Genomic DNA, 17,479 nt, shown 5'->3' with positions numbered 1-17,479 from the left:
AATCGACGATCTTCCTTTTTAAAAATTAGCCTTTCCTTGTGGTTTTATAATCAGCGTTTTTCCTAGTTGTACAAAGAATACAGTCTCATTGTAAAAAGAAAAAGGCAGACGTGTGTGAAGTCCCCCCCCCCCCAGTAATCACTGTGGCTAGTCTGGGCCACATCCGTCCAGGTTTACTTCTCTCGTTAGACATAAGCAGGTTCATCTAATACGTGTATTGTCTAACTTTTCGTTTTAAGATTGTGTCGTGGCCTTAGATCCACCTTCTTTCTTTTAAAAGCTGCAGAATCTGGGGATGCCACAAGTGGCCAAGCCCCCCCGTTTGTGGACGTTTGTGTCGTGTCCTGTTTTTTGCTATTACGAGTAACTCGGCGGTGGGACGTTTTCTTCTTACTGAAGTGTGTCAGTTTGCAATGTTGTGTCAATTTCTGGCGCACAGCACCATGTTTCAGTCTTCTATGCACAGACATATTTTCCTTTTCTTATTCTTTTTCATCATAGGTTCCTACAAGACACTGAATACAGTGTCTGTGCTGCGCAGTAGGACCTTGGTTAGGCAGTGGGAAGTCTTGCCCATTTATTTTTGCACCTTGTACAACTATTTGCTTGGAAGCAACTCCTGAGCCGAGTTGGTGGACTCCCCAGGCCTCAGTTTCCCCGTTTTTGCGTTGAGGATACTAATGTTTACCTTGCAAGATGATATAAGGTCATGTCTGTAAAATATGTAGGCCGGTTGGTTGCCCAGGGTAAGCATTTGATTCTTTGGTTTCATTTTAAACCCGAATGCATTAAACCCAGCAGATCAACCCACTGCTACTTAAGCTCCGGTCGCAAAGAGAGAGTTCAGGCCGAGTGTGGAGAGAGGGTGTGAGCACTGATCCGCGAATGCAGCTTCCGGCCGCCGGCCGGTCCCTCCTCCCAGCTCTGGGTGCGAAAGTGGGAGCAAAGGAAACTTCCTTAGGCATCCACAGGCAGGGGGTGGGGAGCTGAAGATATGAACCACAGGGTTTTAAAATCGTTTCTTTGGGGGTGGGTGTGTCAGGTGTGCACGTGTGTTTAGCTCATGTGAAGTCCAGACTTAGGAGCCAGGGAGAACAGAGCCGTCTCAGGGGACGGCCGGTCCTGTCAGACGGGCTAGGAGACCAGCAGACCCTGGAGGCAGGGCTCTGACCGTCTGGGAGGTGTCGCGGGTGAACGGGGTTTGTCCGGATGAAGGCGGCGTCTCTCAGCACCAGACCCTCCTGTTGGCCGCGTTCCCTCCTCGTCCTGCAGCCCCAGAAGCGGGCACACGCGTGCTCTCCCCTGAGCATCAGGCTCGTCTTGCCCTTCTCTGCAGTCTCCTTCCAAGCACACAGCAGCATGCTGATGACAGAGCTTCACGATGGGTCCAAGTTTGGCCCTAACTGCGAATAATGAAGCCCCGAGCGGCCACCTTGTGCGGATGGTGAACTGCCCCGGGGGACACTGGGCCCTCTGGGTGACCCGAGGGACCCCTGCCTGCACTCTGGACACGGGCACGGTGGGAACAATCTGGGAGCCACGGATTTCCCCTTCCTCCTCCTCCACAGAAAAAGGGGTCAGAGGCCCAGCGTTGCCCCTGCAAGGAAGCCAGCGTCCAGAATTGTTCGTAAAACAAAAGGCGATCAGTCTGCCGAGCCCTTTTAATCACCTAATGGCGGGGACACCCGACGCCCCAGCTCAGGTTTCCGGAGCTCCGGCCGCTGTAACTACAGCCACGTTTGGCCCGGCTTCTCCACATTACAGCCGCGACAGGGACGCACACAATTGAAGTATTTGAGAACAATGAAATATGCATGGCTATCGGTGACAGCCCCATAAAGTGCGGCAATTAGCCGCGTAATCCGAGAGAGGGAGCCGGCCCCGGCAGCCCGTGGCTCCCCATTAGTAAAATGCATTTTGTACGTCCTCATCCCATCAAATCAACTAACACTTCCTTTAATTGGTTCATGAATTATACAGCCGCCCCGCATTATAATTTAATCGCCTGTAAACATTCACAGGGCCCCACCGTAAAGCGGCTGCGCTCATTAATTCGTTAATTTCAGCAGATGGAAGGGGAGATCGGATGAACGGTGGCAGAACAGAGCGCCTTGGGCAATGGAAGAAGGAAAAAAAGGTGGGGGACCGTTTAGGTTTTTTAAGGGCTGTCAGAAACTCAATCTGTGAGCTGTCAGCAGCCCGGACCCGTCCCCCACCCCCGCCACTCCACCGGCTGCGGGAAGTGACTGGCGGATTCATACGGAGGCTTGTCAACCGTCTTTAAACATCAAGCCAGCGGGTAAACCGAGCCCAGTGTAAATTAATTCTTGTCTTACGGGCCCCCCTTTCTCTGTCCCCATGAATTTTTCATGGCGGGCAGCATAAATATTAATTCTAATAGCTCTGCACAGTGGTTATTATTTCTGTTTTATGACAAATATTCATAAAATATTCAGGACCCTTTTTTAGAACATTTACACACTTGATTGTGAATTTTCCCAGTTTCCCGGGGACACTGTAAGCATATTGGGGTTCTCTTGATGGACTTTTCCCCCTTAATTAATACCGCTGGTTGTTAATATTTAATCAGATTTAGCTTTTTCGAGAAGGAAAACCTATTAGATCAGAGGCCCGAAGGGCACTTTTCTCCTTCAGTCTGTAAAATGGGAGAGTCTGTTTCTCTTTGACACCTGGGTAATCTGACAAAGGATGACCTCCCTGCCTTTTTATCTTGAAAACAATATCTGTCTTTCCTGCCTGTGTCTGTTTCCCTCTTACTTTTTAACCAAGAGCTCTGGCGGCAGCCCAACTCACTGTAATGAGATTCTTCGAAGATGCCATTGCAATATTTATGCAAGGATTTAACATAATTTTGGAGTAATTAAAGTGTGGGTTTAACAAACACAGTGGCGGATTCCTTAGGCAAGACAGCTGTGACTGGGGATGAAGGCTCTTTTGGAATCCATGTTATTTATCTTTAACTCTGAGAGGCAGCTGTGCATGGCGTCCCCAGGGAGACAAACTGAGCAGAGGGTGCCAGCCCCAGGGAGCCGGTGGCCCTCAGGTGATGGAGGACACAGGTGAGGGGATGGAGGACACAGGTGAGGTGGTGGCCTTGGCCCAAACGAGTCTGAGGTGTGGGGTCCGGTGAGCCTGAAGGTTGGGGATGCCTAAGTGGTGCCGACCTCACCCCACGCTGCCCTCCTACATCCTTTCAGGGTTCTTTTTCCATCCCCTGATTCTCACCAGCTGCTTCAGGAAGGTTCTAATGACTGCAGGGAACAAGTGATACTGTTTATGTGCAGGAAGCTAGCAAAAACAGTGACCTAGAGGCAGCTGGACCTGGAGCCCAGCCTGGAGACACCGCCCAGCCTCTCGGGAGCCTGTTTTCACCCTTGAGACGGGCAGGCTCACAGGACCTTCATGGATTAAGTGGGACAACACACGTGTGTAATATGCGTATTAGCACAGGCGCCTGGTGCATAGTATGTAACCGTTTGCAACAATGGTGATGATGATGGTGGTGGTGATTAAAGAGGGACAAAGGATTAAAGTTGAAGCCAAGAAGTAAAATGCTTTTAGACAGGGAGATTCGTGGAGGAAAACTCCAGCTGTGGAAAGGGTTAAAGCCGAGGCTTCTCGGCAGCACCCTATAAAAGAGTGTCTCGTGGCAAAGTCAGGAGTGGAGGTTCTGACGGCGGGAGGAGAAAGCGCGTGGCTGGGACCTGCTCTGGTGGCTCTTCACTGGGTGCATCTTCACGTGGCATTTGTCGCTGAGGGAGACTGGCTTTAGAAAGGAAACCTCGAAATTCATTCACCTCCCCTCCGTCGGCTCCCCGTTTTCTGGGACGAGTGACAAGGACATGCACTTTTTTCCCCAGCAGCCCAAGGGTCCAGATCTTGCACACCCTACTCTCTGGTCCTTGAAGCAAATTTCTGCTTGTACAGCAGTGCCGGGGGTTGGGGGTGCACGTGGTAGCAGGGCAACCGAGAGGAAGGCACATGGCGGGGCCCTCCTTGGCAGAGCAGATGCCCCATTTCCTGCCTCAGATCCTTCCAGCTGATCTGCTTAAAGTGGAAGAAGAGGGCTCTGACGCCGGCTTCCTCTGTGGCAGCTCACGCTGAGCCCCGAGTTTGGGCTTGGGGTTTGGGGTTTGCACTGAGCAGCAGATGCCAGGACCTCCCAGTCCCTCCTTCCTTCCCCGTCCTCTCAGCGGTTTCATGATGGAGAGCCATGCTCTACCACACAGACGTGGGAGCCGGCTGCCTGGGTTTGGATCCGGCCCCAGAGAAACAGAACTAATGGGTGTGTATTATATAGAAAGAGTCACTATAAGGAACTGGCCTATGCGGTTATGGAGACTGGCAGGCCAAAAGATCTGCGGGGTGAGCCGGCAAACCAGAGCCCCAGGAAGAGCCAGAAGGCAGGAAGGTTCTGGCCTGAAGGAGTCTGAGGCAGGGTCCAGTGAGCCTTGCGGATGGAGGTTCATAAGCAGTGTCCATCCCACCCCCACCCTCTAGATCTGAAGGTAAGAAGAAGCCAGTGTCCCAGCTCAAAGGCGAGCAGGCAGGAGGAATTCTCTTTACTCGGGGGAGAGTCTGTTGGCGTCGCAGTATCAACGTACACATATACACCGTATGCGGAGAGAGCTAATGGCTACTCTGAAGCTTTATTAAGTTACATCGTCTTATATAGCAAAGAAGAACGACAAGGGAAATGGTTAACAGACAGCGTCTGGCTCAAGGTCATAAGACCCTTGATGTTTTGGTAAATCATGTTCGTCTTGGCACCAGCGAGCCTTACAGCTTATCAGGGCGGAACGTATGAGAAACAGCTGCTTAACAACATTCTTCTTGGACTCAGGCGGCTGTGCCAGTCTTAGGTTGCCCCCCCTCTGGGGATCTTACCCGTCATTGGCTAACCAGCCTTCTCACCTCTGCGTCTGCAGCCTTTTATAACTTGTTTACCATTCCGGCCCAAGGCCCGTTCCTTTGTTCCCACAGTCGGGGGGCTACAGAGTCAACCTTTCTAGTCTGTGCAGGCCTTCGACTGATGGGATGAGGCCCACCCACATTAGGGAGCACAGTCTGTTTCATTCACCCCTGCAATTGGACTGTTTGTCTCCTCCCAAAACACTCTCCCAGATACACCCAGAATCACGTTTGACCAAATACCTGGGTGCCCTGTGGCCCATTCAAGTTGAACACGAAAGTAACCATCATGGCCACTTTCCAGCTGGGGCACTTTGACAGGTTGCTGGCCCTCTCTGTTCCGCAGTCTTCTCAGCCACTATAATGGACGTAGCAGTAGTCCCCTTAGAAAGTAGTGATGAGGAGTTATGACCTAAGGCGGGTCAAGTCTTAACGGCCCCATGGGTGTTCCGTATTATTATCTCCCACTAAGCAATTTGTGTGGATTATCATATTTAACCCTTAAAATAACTTAGTGAGGTACTTTTTAAAAAATTCTCAAATGGGAGACCCACAGTTGGCTGGAAGGTGAGGCTGGAATTCAAACCTGGTCTTTCTGACCTCAGAGCCCATGTCGCAGGCACTCCCCTCTCTCTGCTGCCGCGGGAGTCCCTGCCCTCGCGGGTGGCAGCCTGGGGGAGGACAGACATGCAAACCAGAAGTTACAGGTCACTTCAGTGGGACTGAGGACCTTCAGGCTCCTGGTACCTTTTGGGACGTGTGTCGCAGGCTGGGCTCTCCCGGAAGCAGACCCTGAGACAAAGTCTTGGGGTAGAAAAGGCTTCACGAGGAGGTTAACAGCGGAGCCAGGAAAGGGGACTGAAGCAGGATGGGGCAGGAGGAGCCGTGGGCTCAGAGGGCAGGCCCGCCCCAGGCTCTGCCAACCTGGCGGGGACCTCCCGAGGGAGGGCTGTGTTGGGCAGAAATGGCCGTGCTGTACCCCTCCGTGCTTAGTCACTGGCCAAGGGCCGCCCCTAGAAGAGTGCGACCTTGCTCAAAAGCTTAGGTTAAAATGCCCATCACCTGGTGAAGGAGTAAACAAGATGTGGTCTATCCCTCCCATGGAACACCGTTTGGCCACGAAAGGGAAGGAAGTGCTGGTACGTGCTGCAGTGTGCGAACCTGGAAAACTTTAGGCTAAGTGAGAGATGCCCGGAGTGTAGCTGGCGTGTAGGCCCACGTGGATATTCTGTGTTATTATGATGCACTTTAAATAGATTATCATGTTTAAGCTTTAAAATAACCTTGCGAGGTGCTCTCTTTTTTTTTTTTTTTTTTTCATTTTTCTAAATGGAGACTTGCAGGGCCATGCCTCGTATGATTCCATTTATATGGCGTGTCCAGACTAGGCAAATCCACAGAGGCAGAGTAGACTCGCAGTAGCCAGGGGCTGGGAGCTGGAGGATGGGGAGAGACCGCTCATGGATACAGGGCTTCCTTTGGGGCTGATGAAAGTCTCCTGAACTTACATCGTCTTGATGGTTACACACTATGAATACACCAAAATGAATTGCATTGTACAGTTTTAAGGGGGGGACTCATATCTCAGTAAATATGTTTAAAAAAAAACAAAAAACAAGAACAGAGTTCAAGTCCCAGAAGATATTTACAGCTGGGGGCTGTACCAGTCTCCTGCGGCTGAACCACAAATTCTTCCTTGAAGGGGGACCCAGTGGAACATGCTTGTGTCAGCCACACTACGGGGCGCTGGCTGACTGTCCTCCAGCCCAGATGTTCTTCTGGGACTGAACTGGTGTCCACACCAGCGTACGTCATCGATGATCAGTGTTGCTCAATGTTCCCACTGTCAGAGGTGGTCCCTGAGGCAGCAGGACGTTGGTGGAGCTGCAGGGTGTGGCTTCTGGCTGGTGTGCAGGGAAGATGGTGGGTTTCCAGGAACATGCAGGGACTTCTCACACAGGAGACCAGCTGGGTAGTGAGCCAGGCCCCCCTCAAACACACACACGGAGCTGAAGGGCCAGCGAGAGAAAAGGGAGTGATGAGTGTGGGTGCCCAGTGGCCCCTAAGAGCCATTGTGACTCCACTGAGGTGAGTGCCCTGTACTGATGGCCGGCTTGCCCAGTGTGCATGGGCACAGAGATTCCGGGAGAGGGCAATGTTGGGGCAAGTTTGGACACTAGGCCTGCTGGACCCGGGAAAGGCCAGAATTTTTAGAGTCCTCCTGTGTCCACACACATCCAGGCTGAGAGCCACTGGTCTGGATGGCACCACCGGCTGCACAGACCGGCTGTCTTGGAGTGGAGCTCTGGCCAGCGTTCCACGTGTCTACTGTCATTTCTGTCCTAAACCATTTGCCTTTCTCTTTGGGAGAAGTTTGCAGAACTTTCTGGCTTCCAGCGATCTGCATTTCACGATCGTCTCGGGAGTGGTCGTGTGCAGAGGAATTATTCTCAGAAATTTTTAGATGACTTAAAAACAGAGACCGATTATGCTGGAATTTGATCCTGGGGTCATTCTTACACCAGCCTGCTGCATTCTGTGTAGCGAGTGGTGAGCTGCCAGGCGTGCTCGCTAATTTACCCATTAATGACGGTCGGAGAGAGTGTTCCTCCTGCCCCTGGAGAGATTTTAGACACTGGCAGGATAGATTTGCCGCTATCAATTATGCACAGTTTTCAACTAGAAATGGCCAGCGGGAGCCTCGTTTTTTCAGGAGTGGGGAGCGGCAGTGACGGAACATTGCAGCTGCTACCTGAGGGCAGGAGACATGATGCCCCAGGTTTTAAAATGAGGTTGAGATGTTTGGCCTTTCATTTTCAAATGGGACTCTTGTCAGAGTGAAAAAATATACATAATAAAAAATTTAAAGCTCTTCCCGGGAAGGGAAGCTCCTTTCCCGTCTCCAGGGAGGCCTCAGGTCCGAACTGTCTGCAGCACCGCCCTCCCCCGCTGGCAGCTTTTCCCCCAGCTGCGATGGGGGTCCACCTGCACCTGTGGCCCGGGACGCCGGGAGGGCCGGCACGACCCCGCAGGGCGGGGGGGCCCTTCTCTGTGGGGTGGAACGAGCCCCCAGCGGCACCGGCTGGCTCCCTCGCCTGCTCACCCACTCCTGTGCCACCCGTGTGCTTAGCCCTCACCACGTCCCTGCACGAAGGGCGCGGCGCAGACCAGGCAGCCCAGCCCGTCCTCAGCCGGCTCACCCCGGTGCGCTCCGAGGGGTGACTCTTCTGCAGCCAACCCAGTTCTTACTCTGTATTTTTTGATCATCTAGGCACAGTTCACTTGCTCCGCCCAAGTCCCCTTTCTTCCTGCTACTTTTAGCTCCGTTTATCTTTTTTTTTTTTTTAAGTATAGTTGATTTACAATGTTGTGTTAGTTCCTGGCGTACAGCATAGTGATTCAATTATATATATGTTCCTTTTTATATTCTTTTCCAGTATAGACTTTTACAAGGTATTGAATATAGTTCCCTGTGCTCTACAGTAGGACCTCGTTGTCTGTCTATTTAATATATAGTAGTTTATATCTGCAAATCCCCAACTCCCACTCTATCCCTCCCCACCCTGGTAACCGCACCACCTGAAGGTGCCCAATCTCGTCTGATCCGTTCATCTTTCAATCCGATTAGCTTTCTCTAACAGCTTGCCCATCCCTCCCTGCTGTCCCCAGTGCCGTCACCTCTAGACAGGGTTGCTGCCTCCCCCTGCCCTTGGACTCTTGTCCCGATGAGTCTGTAGCAGTGGTCACTCCTGCTTTGTGCTGTGCGATCACCCCACTGTTTGGCGACTGCCTCGATGTTGCCTCACCACTCGATGTTCCAGGGGCACACATTTTAGTTAAAGACGAGAAGGCCATTCTACTGTACAAGGTCACTTTGCCTTTTCCTTGGTGGCTCTCCTTTCTCTCTGGTTCCCTGCTTCAGTGGCGGTCATTGCAAAGTTCCCCTTGAGAGAAGACCCCTTGATTACACCGAAATCTGAGAGCCACTCTGCCTGAGCTCCAGCCCTGGCAAGGGGCTCCCAGTGGCAGAGGCTGAGAGTTGGTTTAAAGCACAGACAGCGCCGCTGCTCCAGGGGGCCCAGCGCATCCTCCAGGCTTCAAGGGAACTGGGGCAGGAGGAGGTGTTTGAGCCTTTTTGGGGAGTCTGTCCACCTAGACCAGACTTTACCAGTTTGAATATCAAATTTGGAAACACAAGGTAGGAAGGGATCTGTTTGTGCCTCCTCCTGAATGTCATTAGTGTGCATGTAATTTACATATTCTGGATACAAACCCTTTATCCAATATAGGTTTCACAAATATTTCTCCCAGTCTGTGGCATGTCTTTCACTTTCTTAATGTCTTTTGAAGCACATGAGTTTTTAATTGTTAGATTTTTAATGAAACCTAATTCATCAATTTAAAAATCTATGGATCATGATTTTGTTGTCATATGTAGGAAATCTTTAACCCCAGGTCACAAAGATCTTCTTCTAGAAGTTTAATAGTTTTAGGTATATATTTCTGTCTGTGACCCATTTTATTTAAGTTTTGTGGATGGTGTGAGGTACCAATCAAGATTCTGATTATGATTATTTGCACACGGATGTCTGATTGTTCCAGCACCGCTGGGTGAAAAAACCATCTTTCTCCGTTGAACTGTATTGGTACCTTTGCTGGAAAGTAATTGGTCATATTTGTATGAGTCTGTTTCTGGACTCTGTTCTGTCCCTTTAATCTGTGTATCTAGCCTTCCGTTAACACTCATACTGTCTTGACTACTGTAGCTTGTCAGTAAGCCTTGAAATCAGTTTGTTCTTCTTTTTCAACATTTTTTGGTGATTCTAATTCTTTTCCAGAAATATCCTCCATATAAATTTGAGAATTAACTTGTGTGAAATCTTCAAAACACCTTCTTGGAGTTTTGGTTAGAATTGTATTGAATCTGTAGACCTATTAGAATTGACATTTTAACAATATTGAATATCTGAATCCATGAACATGGTATAGCTCCTCATATTTATTTAAGTCTTTGATTTCTTTTTAAAAAATTTTTTATTGAGGTATAGTCAGTTTACAATGTTGTGTCAATTTCTGGTGTACAACATAATGTTTCAGTCATATGTATACATATATATTCTTTTCATATTCTTTTTCATTATAGGTTACTACAAAATATTGAATATAGTTGCCTGTGCTATACAATATAAACTTGTTTATCTGTTTTACATGTCTTTGATTTCTTTCATCAGTGTTTGATAGTTTTCATTATACAGATCTTTTTACATATTTTGCTAGCTTTATACCTAAGTATTCCATTTTTATATTATTGTAAATGGTACTTTAAAATTTTAATTTTTAATTGTTTATTGCTAGTATCTTGAAAAGTTGGTTTATTTTTTGTTTATTGATTTTGTATCCTGTGAATTCATTAAACCTACTTGTTAGTTATAGTAGCCTTTTTGAAGATTCTTTGGGGCTTCTAATTAGATGATCGTGTCATCTGCACATGACACAATTTTATTTCTTCCTTTTCAGTTTGTATGCACGTCTTAGTGCACTAGCCAGGACTCCCGGTAAGAGGTTGAATAGGAGTGGTAAAAATGGACACCCTTGCCTTGTTCCCGGTCTTAAGAGGAAACATTTAGTCTTTGACCATTAAATATGATGCTAGCTTTAGTTTTTTGCCAAACACCTCTTATTAGATTGAGGAAATACCTTCCCTTTCTAGTTTGCTTGGAATACTTATCAGGAACTGATGTAAAATTTTGTGAAGTGCTTTTCCTGCGTCTCTTGCCATGACTATATAGTTTTCTTCTTTCATCTGATAATATAGTTAGATTGATTACTTTTCAAATTTTGAAATGGATTTTCATTACCAGGCTAAACCCTAATTAATTATAATGTATTATTCTCTTTATGTATTGCTGCATTCAATTTGCTAATATTTTATTGATTATTTTTGCATCTCTACTCATGAGGAATATTGGCCTATAGTTTTCCTGTGGTGTCTTTGTCTAGTTTCTGGTATCAGGGAAAGACTGCCTGATAAAATAAGTTCTAGCCTCTCCTTTTCTGTTTTCTGAGTTTGTATAACATTGACTTTGTAGTCAGTGTAGAATTAATATTATTGTATGGCTCATATTTTTTGGTCCATCCATTTTTTTTGTACATGTGTGTATATTCATTAAATCTCATTAAACTGTAAGTTTATTTGAGGCCAGAAATCCACCCCTTCCCATACTTTATCATAATGTTTATTAACCACATCATAGTGCTTATTTTTTATTGTAACATATACATAAAATTTACTATTTTAACTATTTTAAGTGGACAGTTTGTTCGTATTAAGTACATGATCCTTGTTGTGCAGTCACCCCCACCATCCGTCTCCAGACTTTTCTGTCGTCTCAAACTGAAACTCTGCCCCGGTAAACAACAACTCCAAACTTCCCCTCCCTGCAGCCCCTGCTGCCACCTGTGAATTTGACTAGTCTAGATATCTCATATAAGTGGCATCCTACAATATTTGTCCTTCGGTCTGACTTACTTCACTTCATGCAACATGTTCAAGGTTCATCCAGGTTGTAGCAGGTGTCAGGATTCCATTCCGTTTTAAGGCTGGCTAATATTACAGAGTGGGTATATGTCACATTTTGTTTATCCACTCATCCACTGATGGGCATTTGGGTTATTTCTGCCTTTTGGCTATTGTGAATAATGCTGCAGTGAACTCAGGTGTGCCAATCTCTGTTCCAATCTCTGCTTTCCCTTACTTTGAGTATATATCAGATGTGGAGTAGCTGGATCACATGGTAATTCTATGTTTGATTTTTCCAGGAACCGACATACCATTTTTCACAGTGGTTGCACTATTTTACATTCCCACCGGCAATGCACAAGGGTTCCACTTTCTCCACATCCTCACCAACACTTGCTATTTGCTGGGTTTTTGATAACAGCCATCCTGATGGGTGTGAAGTGATGTCTCATCGTTGTTACATCATGATGTTCTGCATGGAGTTTTGCATGTAGTAGAGGCTTATGGGTTGAGATCGGGGGCTACAAGAGCAGCCTCTGGGCAGAACGGGACACCATATTTACTTAAAGTCAGTGATCCTATGTCTTATCTCTCAGTTTATCAAATCTATCCATGGGTCCAGAGAAGATTCTGTCCCCCAGTTTTCAGTGAATTTAGCTTTCGGGCAGGGGGTAAGCTTCAAGGCCTTTGAGGAAGAAAGCTTCCTTTGTTTCCCAAACAGAGCCCCAGGCAGTATGATCAGAGGGGTCATGATGAGGGTGGGTCAGGAGATCCCAGCTGTCATTGGGTGTCTGACATCAGCGTCCTGAGTGACAGAGTGTGAGCCCTCCCCTCTCAGTTTCCCCATCTTGTACACTGAGCAGACTGGGTCAGAGCAGTGGTTCTCAGTGTTGGCTACATACTGTTATCACTTAGCGAGCTTTTAAAAATCTCCATTCTCACAGCTCACCTTGGGCCAAGTAACACAGAATCTCTAGGGCTAGGCCCCAGGCCTCAGTGTTCTCCAAGCTCCCCTGATGGTTCCAGGGCTCGGCCCCCGTGAGACCGGGGATTAGAGCCCTGCTTCCCACAGCTGCCTGAGTGTGACTCACCTGAGCTTCTGGTTTTCAAACACAGGTCTTCCAGCCCCTCCCCTGGAGATTTTGGTTTGGTAGTTCTGGGAGTGGTGCCCGGAATCTGTTTTTTTGTTTGTTTGTTTTGTTTTTGCTGTTTGTTTTTATTGAAGTATAGTTGCTTTATGATATTGTGTTAATTTCAGGTCAGAACATGTATTTTAGACAAGCCCTCAAAGGGATTCTCAACATCAGACAAATCTGGGAAATACAGGATGAGAGCAGCACTTCTCCAACCTCACTGTGCATACAGGTCACTGTAGGTCTTGCTAAAATATAGACTCCGCTTCAGTGGGCGGGCGGTGGGGCGTGAGTTCCCAGCTGGTGCTGGTGCCACTGGTCCAGGGACCACACTTGGAGCAGCGAGGGATTTAGACCAGCCTGAAATTCTGCAAATCCCAAAGCAGGTGTAGCTCCCGCCCCTGGTGAACCCAGGCACCCCCTGTACTCACACACACCCGAGTGTCTCTGCCTGGCACGCCCTGCTTTGAGCAGTCTCTGCTCTCTTTGCTTCCCCATTCTCCCTTATCTGGCTGTGTTATTGTAAATGACTAGCAGAAGACAAAAAACTGGCAGGTGGGGGCATGCATGGGGTGGCATATCTCCACAGAGCTGCCTGGGCTCCCCACTCCACCTGCCAGCTGGCTCTGGCATCGGGGCGCCACGAGCCTGGCTAATCAGAAGCTTCCAGCATGGAAGCACAGCTCCTCCCCAGCGCGGCTTCTCCCAGCGACGTGTTTCAAGTCCCAATTTGGTGTCCTCATGCTTCTGATCTTGCCAGCCTTTCACAAGCCATTCCGTTGAATGACGACAAGCAGTCCTGATATGCTGGGTTAAAAAATCTTTCAATTGGGGGCTTGTTTGTTTATGAAGCAGCATCAATTATCAGGGATTTCCAAACTGGCTTCCTTTCTACTGGCGTCGGCATCCGGAGCGGCACCATCAGCCGCCGGGCGCGGTGACAGCCGTGTTTTTGGTGTTGCTGTTGAGCCTCTCAAGTTCCGGGGGTGCGAGGCAGAGGGGTGCGGGGGGAGGCATGTTTGGAGTGTAGGGGATGAAAGCACATCGAAACAGCTGTGCTCCCCGTGTTCAGACGCTGCCGATCTCATGTGTTTTATTTGGTGGCTGTTATTTTGCGGCACGTGGTGAATGGAAATCATTGTCGAGGAGGCGTGCGGGGAAGAAGTGGATTTTCATGGCTCCCGCCCGCCAGGCTGCACTCACTTCGTGGAGGGGTGGCTGCAGCTTTCATCAGGTACCCACGAGGGGCTTCTTGGCAACTGGGCAGAAGTGGACCTCAGCAAATAGCGTGGGCAGAACAAGAGAAGGAGAAGAAAGGCAGTGGGAGATGCTGGCCTTGAAGGAGAGCATTTGACTCACTTTTATTTTTTTAAGTTCACACATTTTCTGGAAGCAAGCGGCATTGGAGAGGCTAGGTGTATTACATGGCCTTTGGATTGTGATTGCAGGAAACCCAGGTCAGTCTGGCTTAAGCAAAAGAGATTTATGTATCCATGTCGGGAAAGCACTGAGGAGGGTTTGGCTTCAGGCACAGCTTGATCTGGGGCCCCAAACAGCCATTGCTCTCTGCTCTTGGGGTGGGCTTTATTCTTGGGTAGGCTCTCTCTGGGGCGTAGGCACCAGGCAACCCCAGGCTCCCAATTGCTTAGCAGCCCCAGACAAAATGAAGCTCCTTCCTCTCTGGCAAGCTGCGGGGCAGCCTCTCATTGGCCTGGCTTGGATCAGTCTGCATCCTGACCCACTTCCTGGGGCCAGGAGGAGCCAGTACTCAGACTGGCCTCACCTGGGCTTCCCACATGCTCAGCCCCACAGTCCTGGGATGGGCTAACTCCAAACAAGTCACAGGCATGAGAGGGGATCAGGGTGGCTCCCCAGAGGGGTTTGGGAAAATCACTGGGAAGCTGAGTGTGAGGACAGCGTGAGACACCTGGGGCAGCCCAGCTTCCCGCAATCTGTCATCTCCTCAGTCTGCCGTGGCCGCATCCTCTGTAATACACGAGGTTTTGACTCAGACCAGTGACTCATAATCATTTTTAAGAACTAGCACCCCTTTGAGAATCTGTTGAGAAACGTGGACCTATCCCCTCCCAGAAGACACATGGAGCCCTCAGTTTGTATCTAATTGCCAGAGGTCACAGGACCTGCAAAGGTGCCTGGGTCAGAATCCCTGGTCCAGGTGTTATCCGAGGCAGCGGATTCCAGTCCCTGGGAGGGATACTGGGCTCCCTCCAAACCTGCTGAACCAGCATTTCTGGGCCAGGGTGTTGGCATCCTGCACAGTCACAGATTCCCAAGAGGATGCTGCTGCAACTGGTCCCTGGGAATTAGGGGAACGTGTCTTAGATCCCTTCCAACCCTTGAATTAAGCATCATTCTCAACGCTACCAGTTGGTTGAATTTTTTGGCTGGGATGGAGCAGTCAGGCAATAGGCAGAGAGAGTGTAAACAGAACACTAGAACCGTGTGTCGTTTATTCACTTATTCCTTCACATGAGTTTCCTGAGCACGTACCCAGTGTCAGGACCCTGGCTGGGGGGCGGGCATTGCTCTGACCCCAGGGGTGGCACCGGTGCCCAAGAGGCTGGTCCAGGGCCCGTAGGGACCAATGCCCCACTGGACTCACCAAAGCTCAGCCCCTTGGCAGCCCCTTCAACACATCTGGTGAATTCCTGGGATGACGGTGAGGGGCTTCTGTCGTTCACGCACTTGGAAGAGGCAGAGTATTCATCCCAAAAGCCTCGCAGCCAAGAGTGGCAGTGGGAGATCTCATTTCTGTGCATTTTTGCTACACTTAGAGGTGCCTCTCATCTGAGCTGACTTACTTGGGAGTGAAATGAATGAGGCTTTGGGTGCGCAGCGAGTGTTGTCACTGACGTTGCCCCCTCGGGAGCATCATGGGACCTTGACACCATGATGACAGCTCTCTTCAATGTCCTGTCTCAGTCCTATCCACTGGGCTGGTAAACGTGGGCTTACTTCAGTGCTGGGCACACAGCAGGCATTCAACAAATGTAGGTATGAATTAAGGGACAGATGAGTAAACAGTAAGTGAGCTGTGGAATATTCCAGAACTTATTGTTTTAAAAGCAAACTGAGATGGTCTGCCGCCAGAAGGCAGGGCCTGGATTAGATCTGTGGGCAGGAGCCAGAGCCCGCGGGCCTCTGCGCCGCGACCCGCCGCCCCCAATCAGAGCAGCAGCACCTCCCACCTGTCCCATTTCCTGCCCTGCTACGCTGGGGCTGGGCGATTCTTTGTGGTGGGAACTGTCACCCTGGCTTCTACCCACTAGATGTGAGTAGCACCCCGTCCCCAACTGTGACAACCGAAAGTGTCCCCTTACGTTGCCAAATGTCTTCTCAGGGCAAATTAGTCCCTATTGAGAACCTCCATCCTCCTTTTATTAAAAAAATTTTTTATATAAAAAAAGGATTCCATTGCCAGAGAGGGATCAAACCATCTGAACTAGGGGTTCAGGAGATGTAGTCCCAGGCATGCCCAGCTGGAGAGTCCTGAGTTATCAGAAGTGAGCGCTGTATCTTTTCTTCTGGGCTCTGATTTGGCCTGTTGACTTTTGAGGGTCCTGTTCCCTTGGATCCAGATCCCTTTGTGGCGGAGAGAGTGATGAAGCAGAGAACACGCAGCCCTGCCCTCTCAGGGGGGGGTGTGGGCAGTCAGAGCCCGGACCCTCAGGAAGGGGTCCAGGAGGCCAAGAAGAATAGAGCGCTCGCTGCCATGTTTGAGCGCCCAGGATGCACAAAGCCTGCTTTAAGCTCGTCACACACTTCATCTCCTTGAATCTTCAACACCATGAAGTATTATAGCCCCATTCTGCAGGTGAGGAAACTGAGTCTGAGGGAGGTTGTGTTGGTGGCCCGAGGTCACACAGCAGGTCCACGGTGGAGGTGAGATTCTAACCCAAGTGTTTGTGACTCCAGAGAATAAGCTGTTCTCCCACCGGGATGGGGCATGTGCCCCCCAGAGCTCCCCTGACTAGTGCCCCCTCCACGGAAGCCCACCCCCCCCCCCGGGAGTGATGGGGGCTGGGAGCTGTCCCGGAATCGGGGGTGGAGAGCTGCGGCGACAGGGTGCCGCCCCCTCCCGCATCTTTCCCTCCCAGAATCTGGTACCCGAGCCCTGAGCGACGGCCCCGAGGCCCCACCCACTTTCGGCGCCGACGCCGCCCCGGGTCTCGCGCAGGGCAGCCTGCGGCTCCCCCCGGCCTGCGGCTCCCCCCGGCCGACGCCGCGCCCGCTCTTCCCTGCAGGGTGTTCTTCCTGAACGTGCCGTTCGATTCCATCGCGGAGCGGCTGACCCTGAGAAGAACCGACCCCGTCACGGGAGAAAGGTTTGTGCCGGCCTCCCCGTGGGCCGGCCTGAGGGCTGCAGGCGCCACGGCCCCCGGGAGCCCCTCTCCGTCCTGCCGCCCGGTGCCGGGGCAGGCAGCTCCAGGGAGGACGCGGGTGACGACTGACGGAAGATTCTAGAAAGGGGGTTCGCCTGGCTCGCTCCTCTGCACTCTCTGTCCTCCGTCTTTTCCTGGAAAAGCAGCGAGGACTTCAGCGCCCGGGGCTCGGCCGCCCGGTGCCGGGCTCTCTCCGCCCCCGCGTGTGTGACATGGCCCCCTGGGCCTTCGCTGTCGCTGCCCCGCGTCCCAGAGGGGGTCGCTGAGCGGACACGCACCCCCGGACCCCCCCCCCCCCCCCCCCAGTTACAGGGAGTAAATTCAGGTTTTGTTCTGCAGTCTGACCGAGTACACTCACCATGTTGGTGGTGAAACACAATTTAAAGCCCCTGCCGAGGCGGGAGGCAGAGCGCGTACTCGGCACGCAGGAGCTCCTGGCTTCGGTCCCCAGTACCTCCATTAAAAATAATAATAATTAATAAGCCTAATTA

At 50.3% G+C, this 17,479-nt stretch overlaps 1 protein-coding gene across 11 annotated transcripts in view; it reads left to right on the top strand.

Moving 5' to 3' along the window:
* The window catches only part of AK8 (adenylate kinase 8), a 121,196-nt gene that overhangs the window by 99,024 nt on the left and 4,693 nt on the right, over positions 1–17,479 (top strand). For 10 of the 11 annotated variants that reach the window (XM_074362472.1, XM_074362473.1, XM_074362470.1 and 7 more), the window contains one exon: positions 16,851–16,931. The exons of the other annotated variant lie outside the window; for it this stretch is intronic. In XM_074362472.1, the coding sequence (XP_074218573.1) occupies positions 16,851–16,931 (81 nt within the window). The remainder of the gene's footprint in view (positions 1–16,850; positions 16,932–17,479) is intronic. 11 annotated transcript variants of the gene reach the window in all.

This window comes from Camelus bactrianus, chromosome 4, assembly GCF_048773025.1.
Source record: "Camelus bactrianus isolate YW-2024 breed Bactrian camel chromosome 4, ASM4877302v1, whole genome shotgun sequence".
In the NCBI taxonomy this organism is placed as follows: domain Eukaryota; kingdom Metazoa; phylum Chordata; class Mammalia; order Artiodactyla; family Camelidae; genus Camelus; species Camelus bactrianus.
This window is presented reverse-complemented; position numbering and strand designations above follow the sequence as displayed.